The following is a 20,474-nucleotide window of genomic DNA, read 5'->3' on the forward strand; positions in this document are numbered from 1 at the left end:
AAGCACAGGCCTAAAGCAGGGTTAAGAGCTAAGAAAGATAACCTCTCCTCCCTCTCCCATTGTGCTTCAAAAATAATTTTAATCAGTTTTCAATCTGCTGAAACTTCTTTCAGTTGAAGCACTCGTAACAGGGATTGTTAGAAAAAATGTATATAATATTAATAAATGATTGTACACTACATACAAATTATTTGCCAACATAAACACAATTAATATCTTCTAATTTTATTTCTCCCATTTCGGAATATTTTAAATAATTGACTAAAGAGATTTAAATTCGGCAAGAACATCGTCGGCATTTATTATGTAATTTCTGCAAAAATCAGTAAGCACTGATAGGCAATTTATTTCATTATCCGAAACGTCTTTCAGCAGAAAAAAATTTGGAATTTAAAATCTCTAACATTCTTGTCGACGACTTCAAAGAGAGAGAGAGAGAGAGAGAATGGAAGATGACCGTAACGTTCACTACTCCAGAAGTTATTGACAGTGTGCATGATCTGGTGATGAGTATCGGCCAATGACAGATCGATACATTTCCAGCACCTGGAAAATCTCATCTGAGCGTGTGTACTACATAATAACAGAGGTTCTCGTTATAAAAACTGTATCGGCACGATGAAAACGGTATCCTAAATCGTTGACAGCAGATCAAAATTCACAAAAGTTGCCAAATCAAGTGAACATTTGCAACGTTTTCAAGCAGATCCAGAAAATTTCCGTGCAAGGTTTATGTCAATGGATGAGACGTGGGTGTAGACGGCCCTTTCAGCAGGAGACAAAGGCAAAGCCTAAACAATGCTCTTTTCCTCTGCAAAGAAAGCCAAATTGATTCCTTCTGCTGGCATTGTTTTTTTGAAATGCTAGTGGAGTGGATTACCTTCAGAAAGGCCAGAGAGTCATAGAGCATATTATAGCGACCTTGAGAGGCGTTTACGTCAAAACATTAAAGATAAATGCCATGGAAAATTCAGCAAGGGAATCTTTCCATCAGGACAACGTGCCTGCTCAAAAGCCTGGCATCCATAGATGCACTGCATGCAGTGGCGTAGCTACCATGTAGGCAGGCAAGCATTTGCTCCTGTGCCCTTTAGGGGCCCGGTGTCTTTGGCTGTCTCCAGTTTTTGCAATTTTCATTAATTAAGTAAGGGCCCGAACATGTTCTTTGCCTCCGGGCCCGAAAAAGGGTAGCTACACTACTGACTGCATGAGTGCAGTTTTGAAATCTTTGAAATCTAATTTTAATTTTAAACGGAAGGAAATGTGCTGTTCAGATACATACAACTAACGTGATTATTGTATTGTACGGGGTGCTGTATTGTAGGGTGTTGTAAATAGGTGCGGGGTTGCCAGAAGGCTGAATGAAACAGTCTAGTTTAATAAAATAATAAACATAAAAAAAGTACATTCAGTCGATGCAATAAAAGAAAAAAAAATTGAAAAAATACCTGGCTGGCATTTATTTTCCATTAACAATGACGCCATTAATACTTTGGATGCATTCCTGGAGGCCCAAAAGAAAACTCTTTGCAACCGGAATCAACGCATTATAGCATCGGTGGAAAATGTGTATTGACCCCAGAGGGGACCATGTTGAAAAGTTGTCTTACCAGTGACCACAAATAAACCCTTCATACTCAGGCAGCGAAATTTTCATACCCCCATGGTAATATTGCTAAATTCTAAGGAAGATACGTAAACCATGAAGAAGCAGTATAGAAAAAACAAATATAGTATTATAAAAAAGGAATATTTTCAAAAGTAGATATGAAACTATACATGTATTTTGTGACAGGCTAGTTTTAAAAGAGGGATGCATAGCACTTGAAGGCTGCTTACATGGCCACGGGTCGCACAATATGGAGAGAGCCGAACATGGCCCTCGGGCCGTGGGTTGGACACCCCTGAACTATACTCTAAGATGGGTATAAATACATGCTTCCTGAGGTGCTGTTGGCAAAGGTGGAATGGGTCCATTTTACAGTTGGGTGCTAATCAGAGTGTTTATTCGTCCAAAAAGGGGAGGAAACAATAAGAAATAAGTATAGGCGTATAGAATTTATAAAGATCAGATATTTGGAACAATGTTGATTGCTAGTCTTCCTTAGCATAAAAGTATAAAAAAAAAGGCCGTTTCCTTAGCATAAGCACATCACAACTATAGTTCAACGATCAAAAGTTATTGCGCCCTCTTCTTTATTTTGAATACAGATTTCATGTCAAAAGTTAATTTTGAGGGTTTCAAATAGCTGCACCTGGGAAAGATGCATTTACAAATACAGCTTTTCTTAGAATATTCTTGTCATAATTAGGATGATATATTTTTAAAACTATCCGTAAAATCATCGCCTATGTAGAAAGAGCTTTTAGATTAGTGCATCTTCAGCTGTAGTTTTACATACTACTGGTACTCTACAGAGATTTAACAGGTGTTCTGGATTGATCACAGATAAGTAAATTGATTCTTATTTTTTTAAACAGACTAGTTTTATTTACATTACAAACATGTTTCCTTGGGCGCAGGTGCATTAGTACACGCGCCTTGAGTGACCAGGGTTCAAGCCCATGTCTACTAAATACGGTGCTGTTTCTTGTGTTCTGTCTATCATGTGAACTCATCTGACCGTGTGGTCGTCCCGGAGTATAAACAGAAAATTTATTAAATTTATTTATTTATCTTTCCGAACCCATGCTAATAAGCCTTCGCGAGTAGCATGATTACTGTATAATAATCACCGCCCTAGCACACCAGGTAGAAAAAGACCTCAGTTCGAATTCCGTCAATGAAGCGAAGAAGTTTTTAGGTTTTTTTCACAACTTGGCTGCATTAGTCGGACTGAGTTAAGTCTTGCATAGTTTTTCATTCAGAAAACTGACCAAAAAATACCCGCCATTGCAGATATACTGTACTGCCGCTTCATAGCCTCAGTTGCTTTGGTGCTTAACGCATACATAACCTAACATAATATTAGTTAGGTTATGTATGCGTTAAGCACCTAATTCAATATATACCTAATAACATAATATTAGTTACATAACCTAACATAATATTAGTTAGGTTATGTATGATTCCATAATAATATTAAATTAATATTAATTTTATTTAAAGGTTGAAGCTTGTCAACCAGAGGGTAATTTTTCCTGGAAGATCGTTTATACGTACAGTTGTAAGATGTAAAATCGTACAAATATAATATTTTGTGGAGAAGTGAGTTTTATTTAAAGTAAAACTTATAATATGGCAATATGGGGGAGCGAACCTTACAAGTCAAGAATATTACTAAGATCACTCCGAAGGGATTAAACTAGACAACATCTATACAAGGGGAGCGGTAAGTGAAAAGCTATTAGCAACCTAGGGACACTCGACTCTCAGCTCACACAAACAAACCAAACAATAGAAACTAGTAGCAATGGCTATTAGTAGAAGGGTCAACTCTGGTAAACAATAGCGCGGTGGACCATGTGTTGTTGGGACATTTCTTTAATCGGTGACACCTGAAGAGGATAATAAGGTGGTAAAAACGGAACAAATGCTGGGAATTAGATTTAAGTCTGTCTGGCTGGCAGTGATGGCAAGTTTTATAGATAGTGGGAAATTAGTCTGCTACAGTATAACTATAAGCGGCTGACTTCAAAGGTACTGACAGCCTGAGAAAGTTTACAAATTTCTTAAAATAAGAAGTTAGATCGAGCAACAAGGAATCAGCTTCAGAAAATAAAATGGGCAAATAAGAATAGAGAGAGAGAAAGTTGATAAAATGAGTAAGATTGGTTAAACAGAAAACTAGGGCTAATTTGACATATGTAGGCGGTACAGAAAAGGAGATGAACAAAAAGTGAGTGAACAGGGAGAGAGAAAACACAGAGTTGAGAATTTGGGAGTGTTTTGTGAATTTGAGTAAAAGACAGATCCCCGAGTTGAGTTATGTGGGTGTTTAGGAAAATGAGTTAGTGGGATTCTAAGTTGAGTTTTTGTTGGTGCTAGGGAAAATGAAATAGTCAGCGGACACAGCAGTCGAGATTTTCGTCGATATAAGTAAAAATGAGTTAGTAACATGGACAGTTGAGGGTTCTGTTGTGGTAGGAAATATGTGTAAGTTAACAGTGGAGTGTTTGGTTGTGGTGGGAATAAGAAAAGGGTAGCGCCCTGGGAAGTTTTCTTCTTGAAAGAGTTCTTAATAGGTGGAGCGTAAAACGAGGGTAGCACCCTATGAGTTTTTCCTTGTGATAAGTTTTAATAAAGTGGAGTGGAGAAGGAGTTAGTGTGAGGTGCCCTATGAGTTTTCCTTGTGATAAGTGAATGGATGGTAGCCCGAATAAGGTGGAGAAAGAACGCCAGTCCCATGCAGCCAAGAGTTCCTAAAAAAATTATCTGTAGCAAATTCAGGTGAAAGCAGATGAAGGAGATCCTCAGTGAGCCAAAAATGGAAGTTTGAAACCGCCCCGGAAAGCAAAGGAAAGAAAAATGATAATAGTAAGTACTGTAAGTTAACAAGGACTGTTAGTGAAACAGTATAGTGATTAATTAATGAAAAACAGAGATAGCACTAGAAGTAAAGTGATAGATAAATTATCTCTTAAGTAAATTATATATATACTAACAGAGTTAATTAATTCAAAAAGGTTATTGTTATTGTAAAATGCAAGAGAAACGAAAGATAAGTAATATATTAAATTGTTGTTCAGATGATTATAATATGTTAGAAGGATAATTGAACTATATAAAAAAACTTTGAATAATAAATAAATAAATAAATGTTTTAAGGACAGATAATTGAATCCTATGAGAAGTTTTGATTATGTTTTAAGGATAGGTAATTGAATATAGTGTTTGTATTAATGAAGAATTGTTGGTCCAAATGAAAGACTAATAACAAATAGAGACTTTAGGAAAGTTAAGATTGGTCTTCAGTGTATTGTAACAGAATGGCGAGAACACAGAGTATAATGATGAAAATAGCATATTGATTGTTAATATAAGAATAATATATGCAAGGTATCCTTGACTTAACCTTGAATGCATATTACATGTTTTTTTATTCAATTGTATATTTTGTTGTATATATATATATATATGTAAATAAACTTTGTTGTTTGTTAATTTGTGAGTTTGTTATTCCTGAACACTCAGCCTTTCCGAAGGGAATTATACACAATTGAGAAGTTCCCACGAATCTGGAATTCTCCTAGGAAGTAAAGGCAGATGCGTAAGTGGGGGAAATAAGAATAAAGTGGACAAACACATAATAGGGAACAAAACGGAATAAGAACAATAAAATAATAACTAAAAAAATATAAATAATAATAATTTTATTTCCACCCCCCCAGTCATTATATAGTTACGTATTAACCTCTACTCACTGGAATTGTAAAAGCATGACACTCCATTTCATCTTATTGAAGCTCCTTGTATAATTTATTTTCCATTCTAAACTATTATTAGAAATTTATTCATTTTTATGACCTTTCCGTAAAACATAATCCTCGATGTTCAGCTAGCTGCATCCTTGAATAATATAATGTATTTCCTCTGCATTTTGTCTCTTTTATCTGTCAAACATGACATGTGGCTGACCTTCTACGTCAGAGCACGAATCGCAGTAACTGCGTTTGTAGACCGTCACGTGATTTGCAAAGAGAACAAGAATACATAAATAAATAAATTTTCTGTTTATACTCCGGCACGACAACCAAGTCAGTGGAGTTTACAATAAATCACAAGTACAAATATTTATCGTATTTAGTAGTCACGGGCTTGAACCTCGGTCCACTCAAGGAACGCGTGCTATGCACTCTCGCTCCTGACCACTGTGCTACGTCAGGCCTAAATAAACTTTCTGTTTATACTCCGGGACGATAAACGGTCAGGGGAGTTTACAAGATACACAGAATACAAGAAACAGCACCGTATTCAGCAGTCACGGACTTGAACCCCTGTCACTCAAGGCACGTGTACTTATGCACCCGCGCGCCTGACCACTAGGCTACGGCGGCCTCAATCCGAGGACGTAGATCACTAGGTGGGAATGGATAGTTTGGGGGGGGGGATTTATTATTATTATTATTAGCCATATGGTACAAGGAAGCCTGAGGCTTATGCTGTACCAGCCAAAAAAAAAAAAAAAATTCCCCGAGTTACCCTGAGAGAGAGAAAGAGAAGTAGAAAGGAATCACCAAGAAAGAGAAGAATGATGATATCCAGCTCAGGACCCTGGGTTTGCCAAGCCCATACTCACCAGATGTGAGCCCCCGGGGATGGGAAATATACCTAGAGATATTAAAGGAGTATTTCGTGGTGAGAAAAGGATTTGAATTAATAAATAATTGGGAATTCATGAAGCATTAGTAGGGCATATGATGCAAGAAAGCAAGCTAATATAGCATCAATCAAAAAAAAAAAAAAAAAAAAACCCTTCCCATTTCATCCATCCATTCACTCCAAATGTTTGTCTAGTTCTGCCTTGAAGTTATTTAATCTGCTGACCTCCACTACAACAGATGGAAGTTTGTTTCAACCATCAAGCAAATAATATAGATCTGTATTTTGAATTAATATCTCTTATTTTGAATAAAGTATACCCTCAGTGTAATAATAGAGGCTTATGTAAATTCACTCTTTCTTAAATTTTAGGCCTTACCCAGCACCAAAAGGGTATTAGTAGGGTTTTAGGAGTATCAGCAACTAAGGCCATATTGCTCCATCTACATTGTCTGTAAATTGTATGTTCTGTGGTCGATTTTCTGTTTTGCTGGATGAAAAGCCTGAGTTTTCTGGAGAAAAACCATGCTACTTGTGCCCGAGACTGACTAACTCAGCCGTTTTGTGAAAAAGGCCCATAAATATTCCTTCCATCATTGACAGGACTCGAACTTGGGTCTTTTCCACCTGGTGTGGGAAGGACGGCGATTCTACCTACTGTGCTACCCACAAGAGTGCTAAAAGCGTGATCTTATGCTATTGAAGTAAATTAAATTTAATAGTTTCCAACCAGCTCTAGTTCGAAAGTGGAAAAGGCTTTCTTTCAGCAGCAGCAGCAGCAGCAGCAGCAGTCATTAACTGAAATTGAAAAATATCTTTTATTTATAATTAGGAAAGACTTTTTAACCCCAAGTTTGGCTGAGTTTGGCAATCTCTTGGGTGTGTTATATGGATCATCTACCAGAAACTTTTTCATCCCACAAAAAACAACACAGACACTCTATTCCGACAATGCATGGTCTTCATTGTCTAGGTGGAAATTCAAACATCCCAGTCCAATGTCGAATAAGTTGTTTGCTCAGAAAGCATAATTCTTAGCAATGAACATGCTTCTCCACATCCAACGCAATTTCAATTATGGCTAGTATTGAATTCTGAGGGTGAGGGATTTTCAGATGAACAAGAATTCCTTTCCCGGATAAAATGTCAAGTTATGTTATAACTATTACTGATTATTATTACTATTTATTATTATTTCCCTTCTTCACATTGATACCCCCATGAGAAAAGCTATATATTGAATATCAGCTGTGGAAAATGTAAAGAAATACAGTGGTGGACAAAAAAACTACATCACCTTAAAAAAAGTAACATTTGTAGTTGGTTGGTTTTTTTTTTTTTGGTTTTTTTTTTTTTTTTTTAGGAGCATTAGCAACTGAGGCCATATTGCTCTGGGGATATGCGGTGGTCATTTCCTGACCTTTCCGCATCCTCCGTATTTGGTGGATCACGGGCTCGAACCCCGGTCTAATCAAAAAGCGTGTGCTACACACTGCTGCTCCTGCCCACCTGGATACGGAGGCGCCAATATTTGTTGGTGAAACGTATAAGATATTGTTCAATTACAGTCATTTTGTTTGTTGCAAAGCAAAGGTATTGCATCAGATAATGCTTCTATTGCATCAGACAGTAATTGCAAGGCATTTCATCAGCCATTTCTATAAATACAGTGTTGGAAATACATGCTCGTTAGTATCATGTTTTGCGGAGGTGTAAGCATGGCTCCATATGTTCAGTTGATACCAAGAAAAAAAAAGTGTAGTTGTTGCTCTGTCCCAAAGAGGGCTTTCGACGCGTGCTATCGCTGATAAAATAGGCTGCCACCAGTCAACAGTATCCTGGGTGCTGAAATTAAAGCACGAAACCGGTGATGTGAAGAGAAGACCTGGGCCAACGTTTGGGTATTTCCCAATCCACTATATGGAGGATACTGTCAACAAACCAAATGAGTTCATACCATCTGCAACGAGTCCAATCATTGGAGCTTGTGGATTATCCACTCCAGAGGACTTTTGCTACTTGGTTTCTTCAACAGAAACGGTTCGCAAATGCTGACTTCCAGCGGGATCGCTGTTCACGCGACCTCCCGTTCAACGTCCTCTACCGCATGACGAAGGCATTTCGGACCCTGCAATGCTATATGATTCCGATTCGTCTTTGTGCCCCCTACACCTCCTGCAAGTTTGTCGCACTGGTAGTGAATCACCCTGTATATGTTCGCAATATCTTAAATTTAATGAGATTAAATGTAATGAAATTAATAACTTCTATTTATCATATTTTAAATCAAATAAATTTAGTACCAATAATTATTATGGATATATCTTGAGGTACATAGCCACCAACTTATGCTATCGGTCACTCAAACAGGGCTTGACCGCGTGGTGTACACTGAGAACAAAGGCCTTTGTTTATTAAGCAGCATACTAAAGTCGAACAAGGAAAGCTAGCAAAATATCCAAAATTCATCATGAAAGTTATATGTGACTGTAGAATTGTTCAATTACTGTTCCTGATAATTACTATAATCAATATTTAGGCAATATTTGTGGTACTATTCACTTTAACAAAATTAACAATATACAATGCAAAATCACGTTGTGACCCGCCGAGATGAACGCTAATAAAAATGACCATAACTTTTGATTACCGTGGCCATACTTCACGAAGTTGATGTCCATGGACCCATCTTGAGAAGAGGAACTTGATGGACACAAAATAGATCAAAATGTGACACTTGAAACCAATAAATGGCACAACAAATCAGTGGTCTCCGCTATCGTCAACTGCTTGCTGACTGTGTTGCCGCTATGTTACACTTTTTCCTGAATGGCGATGGTATCTTCCAAGATGACAATGCGCCAAACCATCAGGCACTTGTTGTGCAGGAATGGTTTGAGAAACACAGTTCTGACTTCCAGCATATCGATTGGCCTCCAAACTTCCCCAACATCAATCCTATAGAGCACTTGTGGGACACCATGGGAAGGCATATCAGGCGTCTGGATACACCAATTACCTCTATACCTGCATTGCTGACCGTATTACACACAGCTTGGTTGGTCATACCTCCTGAACGCTTCCAACATCTTGTTGAATCAATGCCACGTCGGATAGCTGCTGTACTGAGGGCAAAAGGAGGACCGACCTACGAAGTATTAGGTAGGTGGTCATAATTCAGTGATCACTCAGTATATGCCTCAACTAATGCTAATGATCTTTTTAAAGAAGTATCATGTTGGACATAAATATTCAACAGCGATATGTGGTTCGTTATTGTGTCAGATGAGGCTTAGAGGCATCGGATACAGTTAATGAGATGAATGAAGTGCATAATAATAAGCATCTTGGTAGGATGGCCATATTCCAGTGTGACCGAACTTTCTTGCATGAGGTGGTTTCTGAATCAAGACAATGCCAGGCTCTATATGGCTAATATTGTGTAGGCAGTGATCACTGCCATGGGTGCCAAGGTTTTTCCACATCTCCCTTATTTACTGGACTTAGCCCCATCTAATTTCTTCCTGTTTCTAAACCCAATGAAATGGTCCATGAATTAAATGATCACCCCCCCCCCTCACACATTTATAGGTTATAAAAGAAAGAAATGTTTCAGTGGCCAGAGTTTTGGAATTGCCAACCTAATTTAAAAGGATTAGATAGCTTCTTGATGGTTACTTCTACAGTTCTTGGCAGAAGACAGCTCCAGCCCAGATATTTTTCCAGTTGGTGACATCTTGATACCTGTAGTTTTCAACCTTCCACAAATCAGGATTTATAGATGACTTCTTGAAAATTCCAATGATTGCATTTAGGGAGAATTTGTTCAGGTTTTCATCCTGATGTGGTTCAAACAGAGGTGAAAGTTGCTTAAAAACAGAATGGCCTATAGGTATTCTTAGCTTATACAGTCTCAAATATTTGTGTTCCTGAATTTTGGGTGCCAAACTTGATTCTTTCTAGTTGTAATTTAGATTCTTTGTTGGATGGGTGCGTAGTTAAGGTTGTTATACAGGGTTATTCAAAATGAAGTCCGGAGTTTCAGAATTTTTTTTTTGGGAAAGCGCATGTGTCATAATCATTTGTAGCCATCTCGAAAGAACGCATAATATCTCGAGTTTCGTTCCCATGCTCGTGATGTTTGGTATGCTGCATGGCTAACCACCAGATGGCGTTGGACATATACTGCCGTGCAGTCGTTTGTTTGCTTGTGATGTCAGTTCTGCTCTGTTGCAACTTGGCTTCGGAATGTAATGAGAAAGCTTTTACTGTGTTGGAGTTTCATGTAAGTAAATCTGTTACCGTTGTGCAAGGCGCCTCCGTAGCCAGGTGGGCAGGAGCAGCAGTGCGTAGCACACGCTTCTTGATTAGACCGGGGTTTGAGCCCGTGACCACCAAATACGGAGATGTGGAAAGGTCAGGGAATGACCACCAAATACAGAGATGCGGAAAGGTCAGGGAATGACCACCGCATATCCCCGGAGCAATATGGCCTTAGTTGCTAATGCTCCTAAATAACAAACAAATAAACAAACCGTTGTGCAACGCCACTTTCGGACAGAGTGATTTTTTCTGATGAATTGCACTGAAATTCCCCAGACAAATGGACAGAGTGATTTTTTCAGAGCGAAATTTCCCCGACCGAGTGATTTTTTCTGATGAATGCACTTTCTCCAACAAATGGAAGGTCGACAAATCAACCTTCCATTTGTCGGGGAAAGTGAATAAGTAGAATGTGCGATTTTGGGTGATTTCAGTACGATTTCACTAAAGGCTCTCATATTGAACATTTATGAGGTATGTAAAAAAACTTCATTACTATACTTGCATTCTGGAAATATTTCTTTCTTCCTATGTCTGCTCATGTGTGTACAGGAATTGTTTGAAACCCCGGACTTCGTTTTGAATAACCCTGTATAATGGTTTGTGATTTATAAGACCATCTTTTGGTCTTAGTAACCATTATTCAATACTCCAAATTTACTTAAATTAGGAGATGGGGACTGCAGACCAAGCGTCAGAAGAATAGTAGAATTTATATCAGTAGGTATTTATGTGCTCTGCTATAAAGGTCTACTGATTCAATTTGAAAGTGCTTAGTGAGACAGAGACAAAAGATATAATCTACACAAGAGCTGAAATGGGGAATGAGATGTTGTGGATAGCACAATGGTCAATGAATCGAGGAAAATTTATGGCTTTTTTTTTTTTTTTTTTCACACTTGCTGAGTTAGTTGGCCTCAGCCACAGGGTGTATATGGTTTTTCATCCAATAAGAGCAAAGTAATAAATTCAAAAATATTGAATACAGGAAGATTACAATTTATAGGCCCAGTATATTGACGCCTCTGAGACATAGCTGCTTTGGTGCTTATCATCCACCTGACAGAGGAATGACATGAGAAACAGAACAAAAATAGCTTTGAAGAGTTTTTTTTGGAAGCAAGGGTCCTGATACTTTACCAAATAACTGCTCTAACTTTTTTTTTTTTTTTTGCACCAATATGATACCCGAGAATCAATTTTTTTTAAAACTTATTTTCTAGATAGTTTTTATTGAGAGTGCTATTAACATTCCTAACTGTTGGATGCAAACAATTTTTAATCAAATTTAACTTTTAGAAACTTTGTTCAGCTGTTAATTGCAGTTAAACTGTCAAATTCTAATAAATAGTTGATTGGAGTTAACTTTATTCTTAATAGTGTTCATACTATATATAGATTTAGATCCCTCCCTCTGAAATCAGCTTTTCTAACAATCATCTAATTTGTTGCTGTGAAATGTGAGCTCCACTTAACATTTTGTTGAGAGGAGTTGTCAAGCAATTTACAGAACGTTCCCTGAATCTTACAGTAGTTTTTGAAAATCTAGAGCAGAGTTGAATTTCTACTGAGTATTTATTTTATTGCTACCAGGATACACAACATATGACCATTAACAGTGTATCTGTGAACAAAAAAATGTACTACAGAACAACACCAAACAACTATGCAAAAATTATTTGCATAGCTGTTTGGTGTTATTATTATTATTATGCTGCCACCAGCCAAAAAAATAAAATTCTGAGTTACCCAGAGAGAGAGAGAGGAATCGCCAAGAAAGAAGGATAATGATATCCAGCTAAGGACCCTGGGTGTGCCAAGCCCACACTCACCAGATGTGAGCTAATGGTGTTCCAAGACATGATTTGTGTTGGTGATTGCAGGCATGTGATGACATATGGGCAGAGTTCTATCATATTGAATGTGAGATGCAATATATTAATAGATATTTCTAGATACATTTTAGGAATGGTTATGAAATGGTGATGGATTGATCGCCGTTTCATCTCCATTCCTAAAATGTGTCAAGACACAATTGAATTGTTTCAATACCCAATATGTTACCTTGGGTACTGAAACAGTTCTGAATATGGATAAAATCAGCATTAGCAAAGGCACATGATGCAAGAAAGCAAGCTTATATAGCATTAGCCAAAAAAAAAAAAAAAAAAACCCTTATTTCACCCATCCACTCACTCCAAATGTTTTTCAAGTTCTGCCTTGAATCTATTTAAGCTATCAACTTCCTGCTGGCTAAAGGCAAACTTCCGCACATCTATCCTACAACCGTCTTTCCTCAATTTGAATTTATGCCCTCTCAGGTGATTATTCTGAGCAAGAGGAAGAATCTCATCAGCATTGGGCATGCTCAAACCATTCAAGGCTTTATACACCTCAATCAGATCACCTCGCAGGTGCCTAGTCTCCAGACACTGTAATTTGCAAAACTTAAGCCTTTCTTCGTAAGAGCAACCCTTTGTTCCATTCACTAATCTTGTTGCCCTTCTCTGTACTCGTTCCAGCAGCTCTACATCCCCCTTAAAATGAGGCCTCCAAACCTGTATACAGTACTCAAGTTGTGGCCTGACCATTGCCTTATACAAGGGGATAATCACCTCCTTATCCTTGCTAGAAAAATTCCTGTATATTATTGACAAGACACCATGAGCTACTCTTGCAGACTGTCTGCACTGGTCAGAAAACTTCATATCTGCCTGCACAATTACCACCAGGTCCTTTTCATTCTCTACCACTGTCAGTGTGGTACCACAGAGTTGATACATTACTTTGGGATTACTGCTTCCCATATGTAGTACTTTACATTTGTCAATATTAAACTTCATTTGCCACCTCTCAGCCCATATACTCAACTTTTCTAGATCCTATCATTAGTGGCATTAACAACCCTGCCAACCTTCGTATCGTCTGCAAACTTGGACATTAAGCCTGATATTCCATCAATATCATTTATAAATACAGAAAACAACAATGGACCCAACACTGAACCCTGAGGTACTCCACTAATAACATTAGTCCACGAAGAGCAGTGTCCATTGATTACCACTCTCTGTCTTCTCTCACTCAACCATCCCTTTATCCATAGCAACAATTTGCCTCCAACGCCACACTACTCCAATTTGTGCAGCAGTCTTCCATGTGCAAGGCTTTTCTAAGATCCAAATATATGATAACAAAGTTATTCTTTGCATCCAGTTCCTTTGTGACTACATCATAGTAGAAAATCAAATTAGTCGGACAAGACTTCCCCTTAACAAACCCATGCTGTGTCCGAGCTATAACTGAAGTCTTGTCTAGATGATCCTGGAATGCTTCTTTAACCAGTGCCTCCATTAATTCCCTTGGAACAGAAGTTAAACCAACAGGTCTGTAATTACATGTGTCTCCCTTTGATCCTCCTTTGTGGATTGGGGTCACATTTGCACAACTCCAGTCCATGGGTACCTCCCCTGAGTCCAGGGAAGCTCTCATAATTATGGCAAAGGGTTTGCTTACTTCCTTTGCTGCCTCCTTTAATATAACTGGATAGATTCCATCCACCCCAGGTGCCTTTCTTGCGTGTATCTTCAACAATTTCTCCTCCACTTTACTCTCAGTTATTAAAGTTTATCTAGCTTACTGTCAGAGTTTAATACACCTCTGGTATTCCCTCCCTGAATAACTCCTCATGTGTGAATGTCGATGCAAAATAGTCATTCACTTTGTTAGCTACTTGAGCAGGATCATCAACAGTTGAACCATCGATATCAAATGGACCAATCTGATTCATCCCCTTCCTTCTAGAGTTTACATAAGTAAAGAACTCTTTGCTGTTTTTCTTTGCATCCTTTGCCAAAGATTTTTCGTAATCTGCCTTCGCCTGCCTAACCTCCTTTGTAACTTGGTTACAGACCAGCTTATATCTATTATAGGCTTCTGTGTTACATGTTAATTTATATGTATCCCATGCATTATTCTTCTCTGTCACATGTCTAATTAGTTCATCTGACATCCATTTAGGCCTAAATCTTGAACAATATATCTTTGTTGGTATAAAAAGCCTAGTGGCTTCCAAGATTAATTCTTTGAATGCTTCCCATTTTGAATTTGCTGTTGGTAACATCATCAGTTAGTTCCACCGTATAGAATTTAAATACTGTCTCAGACCACTGTAAGTCACCTTTACGAAAGCAAAAACCCTTCCTTGATAGTAGTTACCTCTTTGAGTAAATCCCACTTCAGCACATTGTGATCACTGCCACCTAGTGGTTCCTTTATCTGCAGATTCTTGATGCATGAAGAATCACTACTGATAATCAGATCAAGAGAATTACTCCCTCTAGTTGCCTCCCGAACATGCTGCTGTAGAAAACGATCATCCAATAAATCCAGAAAAGCCTTGCTAGTGTGTGAGTGACCAACCCACAAATTCCAGTCAATATCTGGGAAATTAAAATCCCCATTATAAGACACTCTAATATACTGGCCCACTCTATTTCTCTGCACAATTGCTCATTATACTCATCAGATTCATTAGGCCTATAACACACACCTACTCTCAAATTTTCCTTTCTCACTGCTTGTCACACCAAACAGACTCAACATTGCATTGTACACCAACATCAATTGGATGCACCTCCTTAAATGTTATGTGTTTCTTAACTAACAGCATAACCCCTTCTCCCCCTTCTTCCTGTGTATCCTTTCTGTACACATTGTAGTCCCCAAATTCCAGTTCTGCACTTCTTATGTCTGTGTGACACTATGTCTCTGATATCCCAACAATATCTGCACTTCCAGTTCCAGTTCTGCACTTCTTATGTCTGTGTGACACTATGTCTCTGATATCCCAACAATATCTGCCTTTGATGTCTTGACTAGCACTTCAAGTGCATCGAATTTATTAACTATACTCCTAGCATTGGTGTACTACATATGCACCTGTTTCTACTCTTAGTTACCCTAACACAGCCCATGTATTTACTTGTTCCACTATGACTCCCACCGGTTCTGGAAATTCCCATTGCCTTGCTTTCCAGGCTGCTGCCCAATTGCATTTCAATAGAAGTAGTGCAAGAATCACTTTTACCTCAGCCAGTGGCTACTGTTAATCTATTAGTCCATGTATCCCCCCCCAAAGCTAGCAGTTTTCCAACCCACCTAACCTTGCTTCGATAGCATCAGCAAATATTCTTGTACCCTTTCTATTTAAGTGTATCCCATCCCTGTAGAAGCAGTCTCTCCTGTTAACAAGCACAGACCAGACTGAGAAAAATTCTACTCCTTGAGCCTTGCACAATCTCTCCAGGGCCGAATTGATCGACAAGGCTCTCATCATATACTCCCTCCTATCATGTCTGGGCAGAATTGCAGACACTTTCAAATTCACCCCTAACTCACGGCTTTTTTTTCAGCATTGTCTTGTACTTGTTAAGTAATTCTGCTCGTCTCCTACTCTTAATATCGTTAGTGCCAACATGTACAACAATATCACCTTTTGTGCCCTTAAAGGATGATATCTGCCCTACAACGTCATCAACCTTTGCCCCTGGCAGACATACCCTGGTCCTGTTCCATCTATTATTTTTACATACCATATTCCCCGTTTCCCTGACAATAGTCACCAACAACAACTAGTTCCTGTGGGACCAATGCATTCTGCCTTGGGGGTTGCCAAAAATTTCAAGGATTGTAGATTGGCTATGGATGGCATTTAGAATGTCACTAATGAAGACTAGCCACTTGTGTGTGTGCATGTGAAGCAACTAAGGCTATGAGGCATCCAGAAGAGAAATTAGTTCCCAGTAGAAAAAAACTATGCCATCCTTGTCTGAAACTGACATGTCTTTGTCATTGATGGGATTTAACAGACATGAACTGACATGTCTTTCTCATGTCACTGATGGGATTTAAGCTCGGGTCAATACCAACCTCGATGTGGGAGGACTGTGATTATATTCCCTGTTCTACTTGCAAGAGTGCCACTTTCATTGCAAATTTATGAATGAGATTGACTTCCACAGATGTTTCATCTGACATAAAATTTAATACACCAATGACTTTATCCTTAATGATTGAGATAAAAAGGTTGTCACCATGTCTTCCTTCTGCCAATGAAGGAAAATATTAGTATTATAATTGCTAAATAATGCAAGGAAGCAGATTTTTTTTTGCATCTGCCAAAAAGGAGAAAAAAATTTTTTTTCTATCACTCATACCTTTGCAACAAAGTGGCTATACATTTCCACTTTGAACTTGAAACTCTCTTCAAACTCTCTGCCATGAATACTTTGGCTGGCAGTTTATTCCAGTGATCTACAATGTACTGTCCAAAAGCAAAGCCCTTGTGGGTATCATAGTCCTCCCTTTGCTGGGTGGAAAAGACTCCAGTTTGAATCCCATCAGTGATGCAAGGAATTTTTAAGGGTCTTTTTCACAATGTGGCTGACTAGTAAGTCTCAGGTGAGGGTAGCATGGCTTTTTTTCCAGAAACTTGGGTTTTTTGTCCAGCAAACAGCAAATCAACTGCAGTTTAAGGACATATTATATATGACTCAGAATGGCTTAAAAGTTGCTGATGCACCTAAAACTACAACTGAAAGCAAGCTTCATTAAATCCAGTTTTATGTTACTCCCCAAAATTCTGTATTTGTGCCTGGTTTTCTCTTCTATCAGTGGTATATACCTCTCTCCTTCATTTTATTGATTCCTTTCAAGATTATATATACCTCTATCAGTCCCCTTCTAAGTTGTTAGTTGTCAAGCTTTGCAGTCTGTCCATTATAAACTTCTTAGCATATGGAAATCGATTAGCATCCTTCACCAATCTGGTGAAGGATGCTAATAGTATCAGCAAATATTCTTGAACCACTTGTTCAAGAAAAGTTGCCTTTTGTGACAACGATATTGCAAAGACAGCTGTCACAGAAAAAGCTGTAAGAAAATACCAAGAAATGTTTGACTCCATTATGTATATATTTCCAATTCAGAAACATAATAATACCAATGTAGGTTTGAGTGTTTTATTAGCTTCCAACAATACAGTTTACTTATGCACCATGCTGCTCAAGGGAATGCTTTAGATCAGTGCTTCTCAAACTATCTGTGGTGAAGAACCAGTTTCTTTTATTTCCAATCCATCGCGGATCAATACTTTTGTAAAATGCAAATCTCGCAGACTGGTAACAGATGAATCATCAAGGACTGGTAACGTCTGCAGACCACACTTTGAGTAGCACTAAGTTTGTTTGCTCTAGGTTTGCTTTAGCTTATTCTGTTCTGACTTGAGATTATTTTTAAAAAAAATTTTGTGGTATGCTTCACTCCAATTTCTCTTTTGTCCACTTCTCTATATTACTTCATTGTGTTAGAATAAGTGACTAATTTTCTGGAAATGCTTGCAGTATTTTTTTAGTTCAGAAAAGTATTTGCCATTATTTTACTTAGGCACTTACTTTCAGGCATGGAAGAGCACCAAGTATTCAACAAAAAAAATTATATGTGTATTACTTGTGTATAATTTATTATATGATATTAAGCATTTTTTTATAGTAGTATATATTTTACAGGGTGGAGAGAAGGAAAAAAATGGTAACTACGAGAAAGATGTTCCAGTTCGTCCTAAAGGGAAGAATTTTCGCAATATTTTCACATTTCCATTTTATCTAGTTTTCTTTCTTGTAAAGTTTTCAGGATACCTCTATAAACTCTATGAAGATGGTGCTACTGCTGCTGTGTACTATAATGATGAAAGGTTTAACTATTATAGAGTTTCAGCATCAGCTCTCTTTATCCCTGCTGTAACCTATAGCATCTATCTTATTGGTCGCTACTTGAGGGACGAAGTAAATTTTCGCTGTAGTGAATTAGCCACCTTTATTGTAAAGGGGATTCTTCTAATTCCTTGGCAAGTAAAAAGGTATATCACATAACCATTTTTTTTTTTTCTTTTGATTGATCAATATTAGTATTTGAAGTAGTGTTAGAATTTTAAGAAGTGTTAAAAAGTTTAACTTTATTTCCTTCACTGTGGTACACAAGCAGGGTTGGCTTTAGGACAAGGCAACAGTGGCAATTGTCCTGGTTGTTGAACATTAATTTGTGGTTTTGACAGGAAAGTAACATTGACAGTGTAAAAGCCATACATTATCAAACAAATGGTGTTTAGTTGTTTCATGCAGATGCTGTTATTAGGCATAAAACAGTACCAAGCTCAGTCAACAGAGTTCAGATTTATAATTCTATTACATGACAATTCAACAAAACTCAAAACTCAACAATTCAAAAGTTAATATTGCAAAAGAAATTGCAGAATCTTCCAATGTTCCTTTAAGGAATCTATATACAAAGGTGTAGACAAAAAGTTTGGGGGACAAGGAGAATCAGTAGTGCTAAAACTATAAGAAATATTCAAACATGAGTTTTTGTATGTTACAATAGATGCCATTCATGTTTCCCAAAGAAAGAGCAATTTGAACAGCTTGAAAATAAGAAACTATTGGAATTTTCATATAATCATATACCAGAAGACATTAGAATTAGCTACTCGTTCAATGAATTTAGAAGTCTGTTCCATTTATAGCATAATGATCTCCATCTTTGCTGATAACAACTATTCTGATATAAATGGAATGGACCTCTGTGATAAGCTGAAAAATCTTCGTTTTGTCATGTCTACTAAAAAAGATTTACTACAAGCTCCTTATCCATGACAAAAATGTGTGATGTCTTCCTGAAGGTATGGGTGGCACTAAGTATTTTACTGAACATTACCAGTAATGTTTGTTAATGTCGAAAAAAGTTTCTCAAAATTGACACTAATTAAAAATTACCTTTAGTCCATAATAATGGATGAGGGTTTCTCATCACTGAAAATGAGATTTCTAGTAAGCCTAACTGATCATGACACATTTCACCAAGCCACAGGCTCAAAAGTTAAAATTATTTAGTTTTTAAAATATGTATATTGTTTTGTTTCTTGTTAATTATACAGCTAAATATAGTTATTTTCTAATAATTATAATTTAGTTAATAAAAATTATTGTCAAATAAATCTTTATTTCTGAAGTAATTATTTTTATTTAAAACCATTTTAAAATAAAATCTAAATATTTCCATTCTCTATATTACCCTATATCATATCAAAAAATATTTTTTATAAAGTGGAATGGGGGCACAATAGAACCACTCACCCTGGCTGCTGTTTACTCTAGGGCAAGGGTGGCAAGCCCATGGCATGAGTACAAATTTTTTGGACACACGGAATTCAGAGTGTCCCAAAAAATATTCCAAAATTCATGTAGTGATTTGTCTGAAGTGGGAGTGGTGAGATGTACTGATGAACTTGTGAAACAGAATTAATTTTTAAAACAATTGTATATTTCACACATTTATTCAGAACATAAGTTATTGGTAAAGTTATCCACATTCAGTATTAGTGTCAATTACGGTTTGTGTGTGGTGTGGAGATTATTCTTCATTAATTCCCATAAATTCTCATAAATATTTTAATTGCTATTTGCCCTTTGCAGATTGTTCAAAATGTCAGCTCAACCAGCAAAGAAATAAAACCATTCAAATGAAGAGGGGAGTAGCAGAGAATTTCAAGAATCTTGGAGTGAAAGATTTGATATGATTAAGAAGGATAATAAAGCATTATGCATTTTGTGTTCTGAAATGCTAGAGTAGTTTTTTAAAAGATCTAGCCAATTTGGCATGCACCCTTAAAAAAGGTTTGCCACCCATTATCTAAGGCTAGCCCTATACACAAGTTTTCCAAAATTGTAAATTCTTTTCATTTTTGCCATGATAGACAATCATATGCTGAAATCATCATCCATGAAGCCACTACTTAACAATACGAAATGATGCAAGATTTGCACAGTAGTTCAGT

At 37.4% G+C, this 20,474-nt stretch overlaps 1 protein-coding gene across 1 annotated transcript in view; it reads left to right on the plus strand.

Moving 5' to 3' along the window:
- LOC150087942 (uncharacterized) overlaps positions 1 to 20,474 on the plus strand; it is a 61,641-nt gene that overhangs the window by 18,303 nt on the left and 22,864 nt on the right. Inside the window, exon 2 of the mRNA XM_090369971.1 lies at positions 18,151 to 18,500. Within this exon, the coding sequence (XP_090226097.1) occupies positions 18,151 to 18,500 (350 nt within the window). The remainder of the gene's footprint in view (positions 1 to 18,150; positions 18,501 to 20,474) is intronic.

The sequence above is a fragment of the Mastigoproctus giganteus genome, chromosome 3 (genome assembly GCF_048544385.1).
Source record: "Mastigoproctus giganteus isolate SK-2022 chromosome 3, ASM4854438v1, whole genome shotgun sequence".
NCBI classification, from domain to species: Eukaryota; Metazoa; Arthropoda; class Arachnida; order Uropygi; family Thelyphonidae; genus Mastigoproctus; species Mastigoproctus giganteus.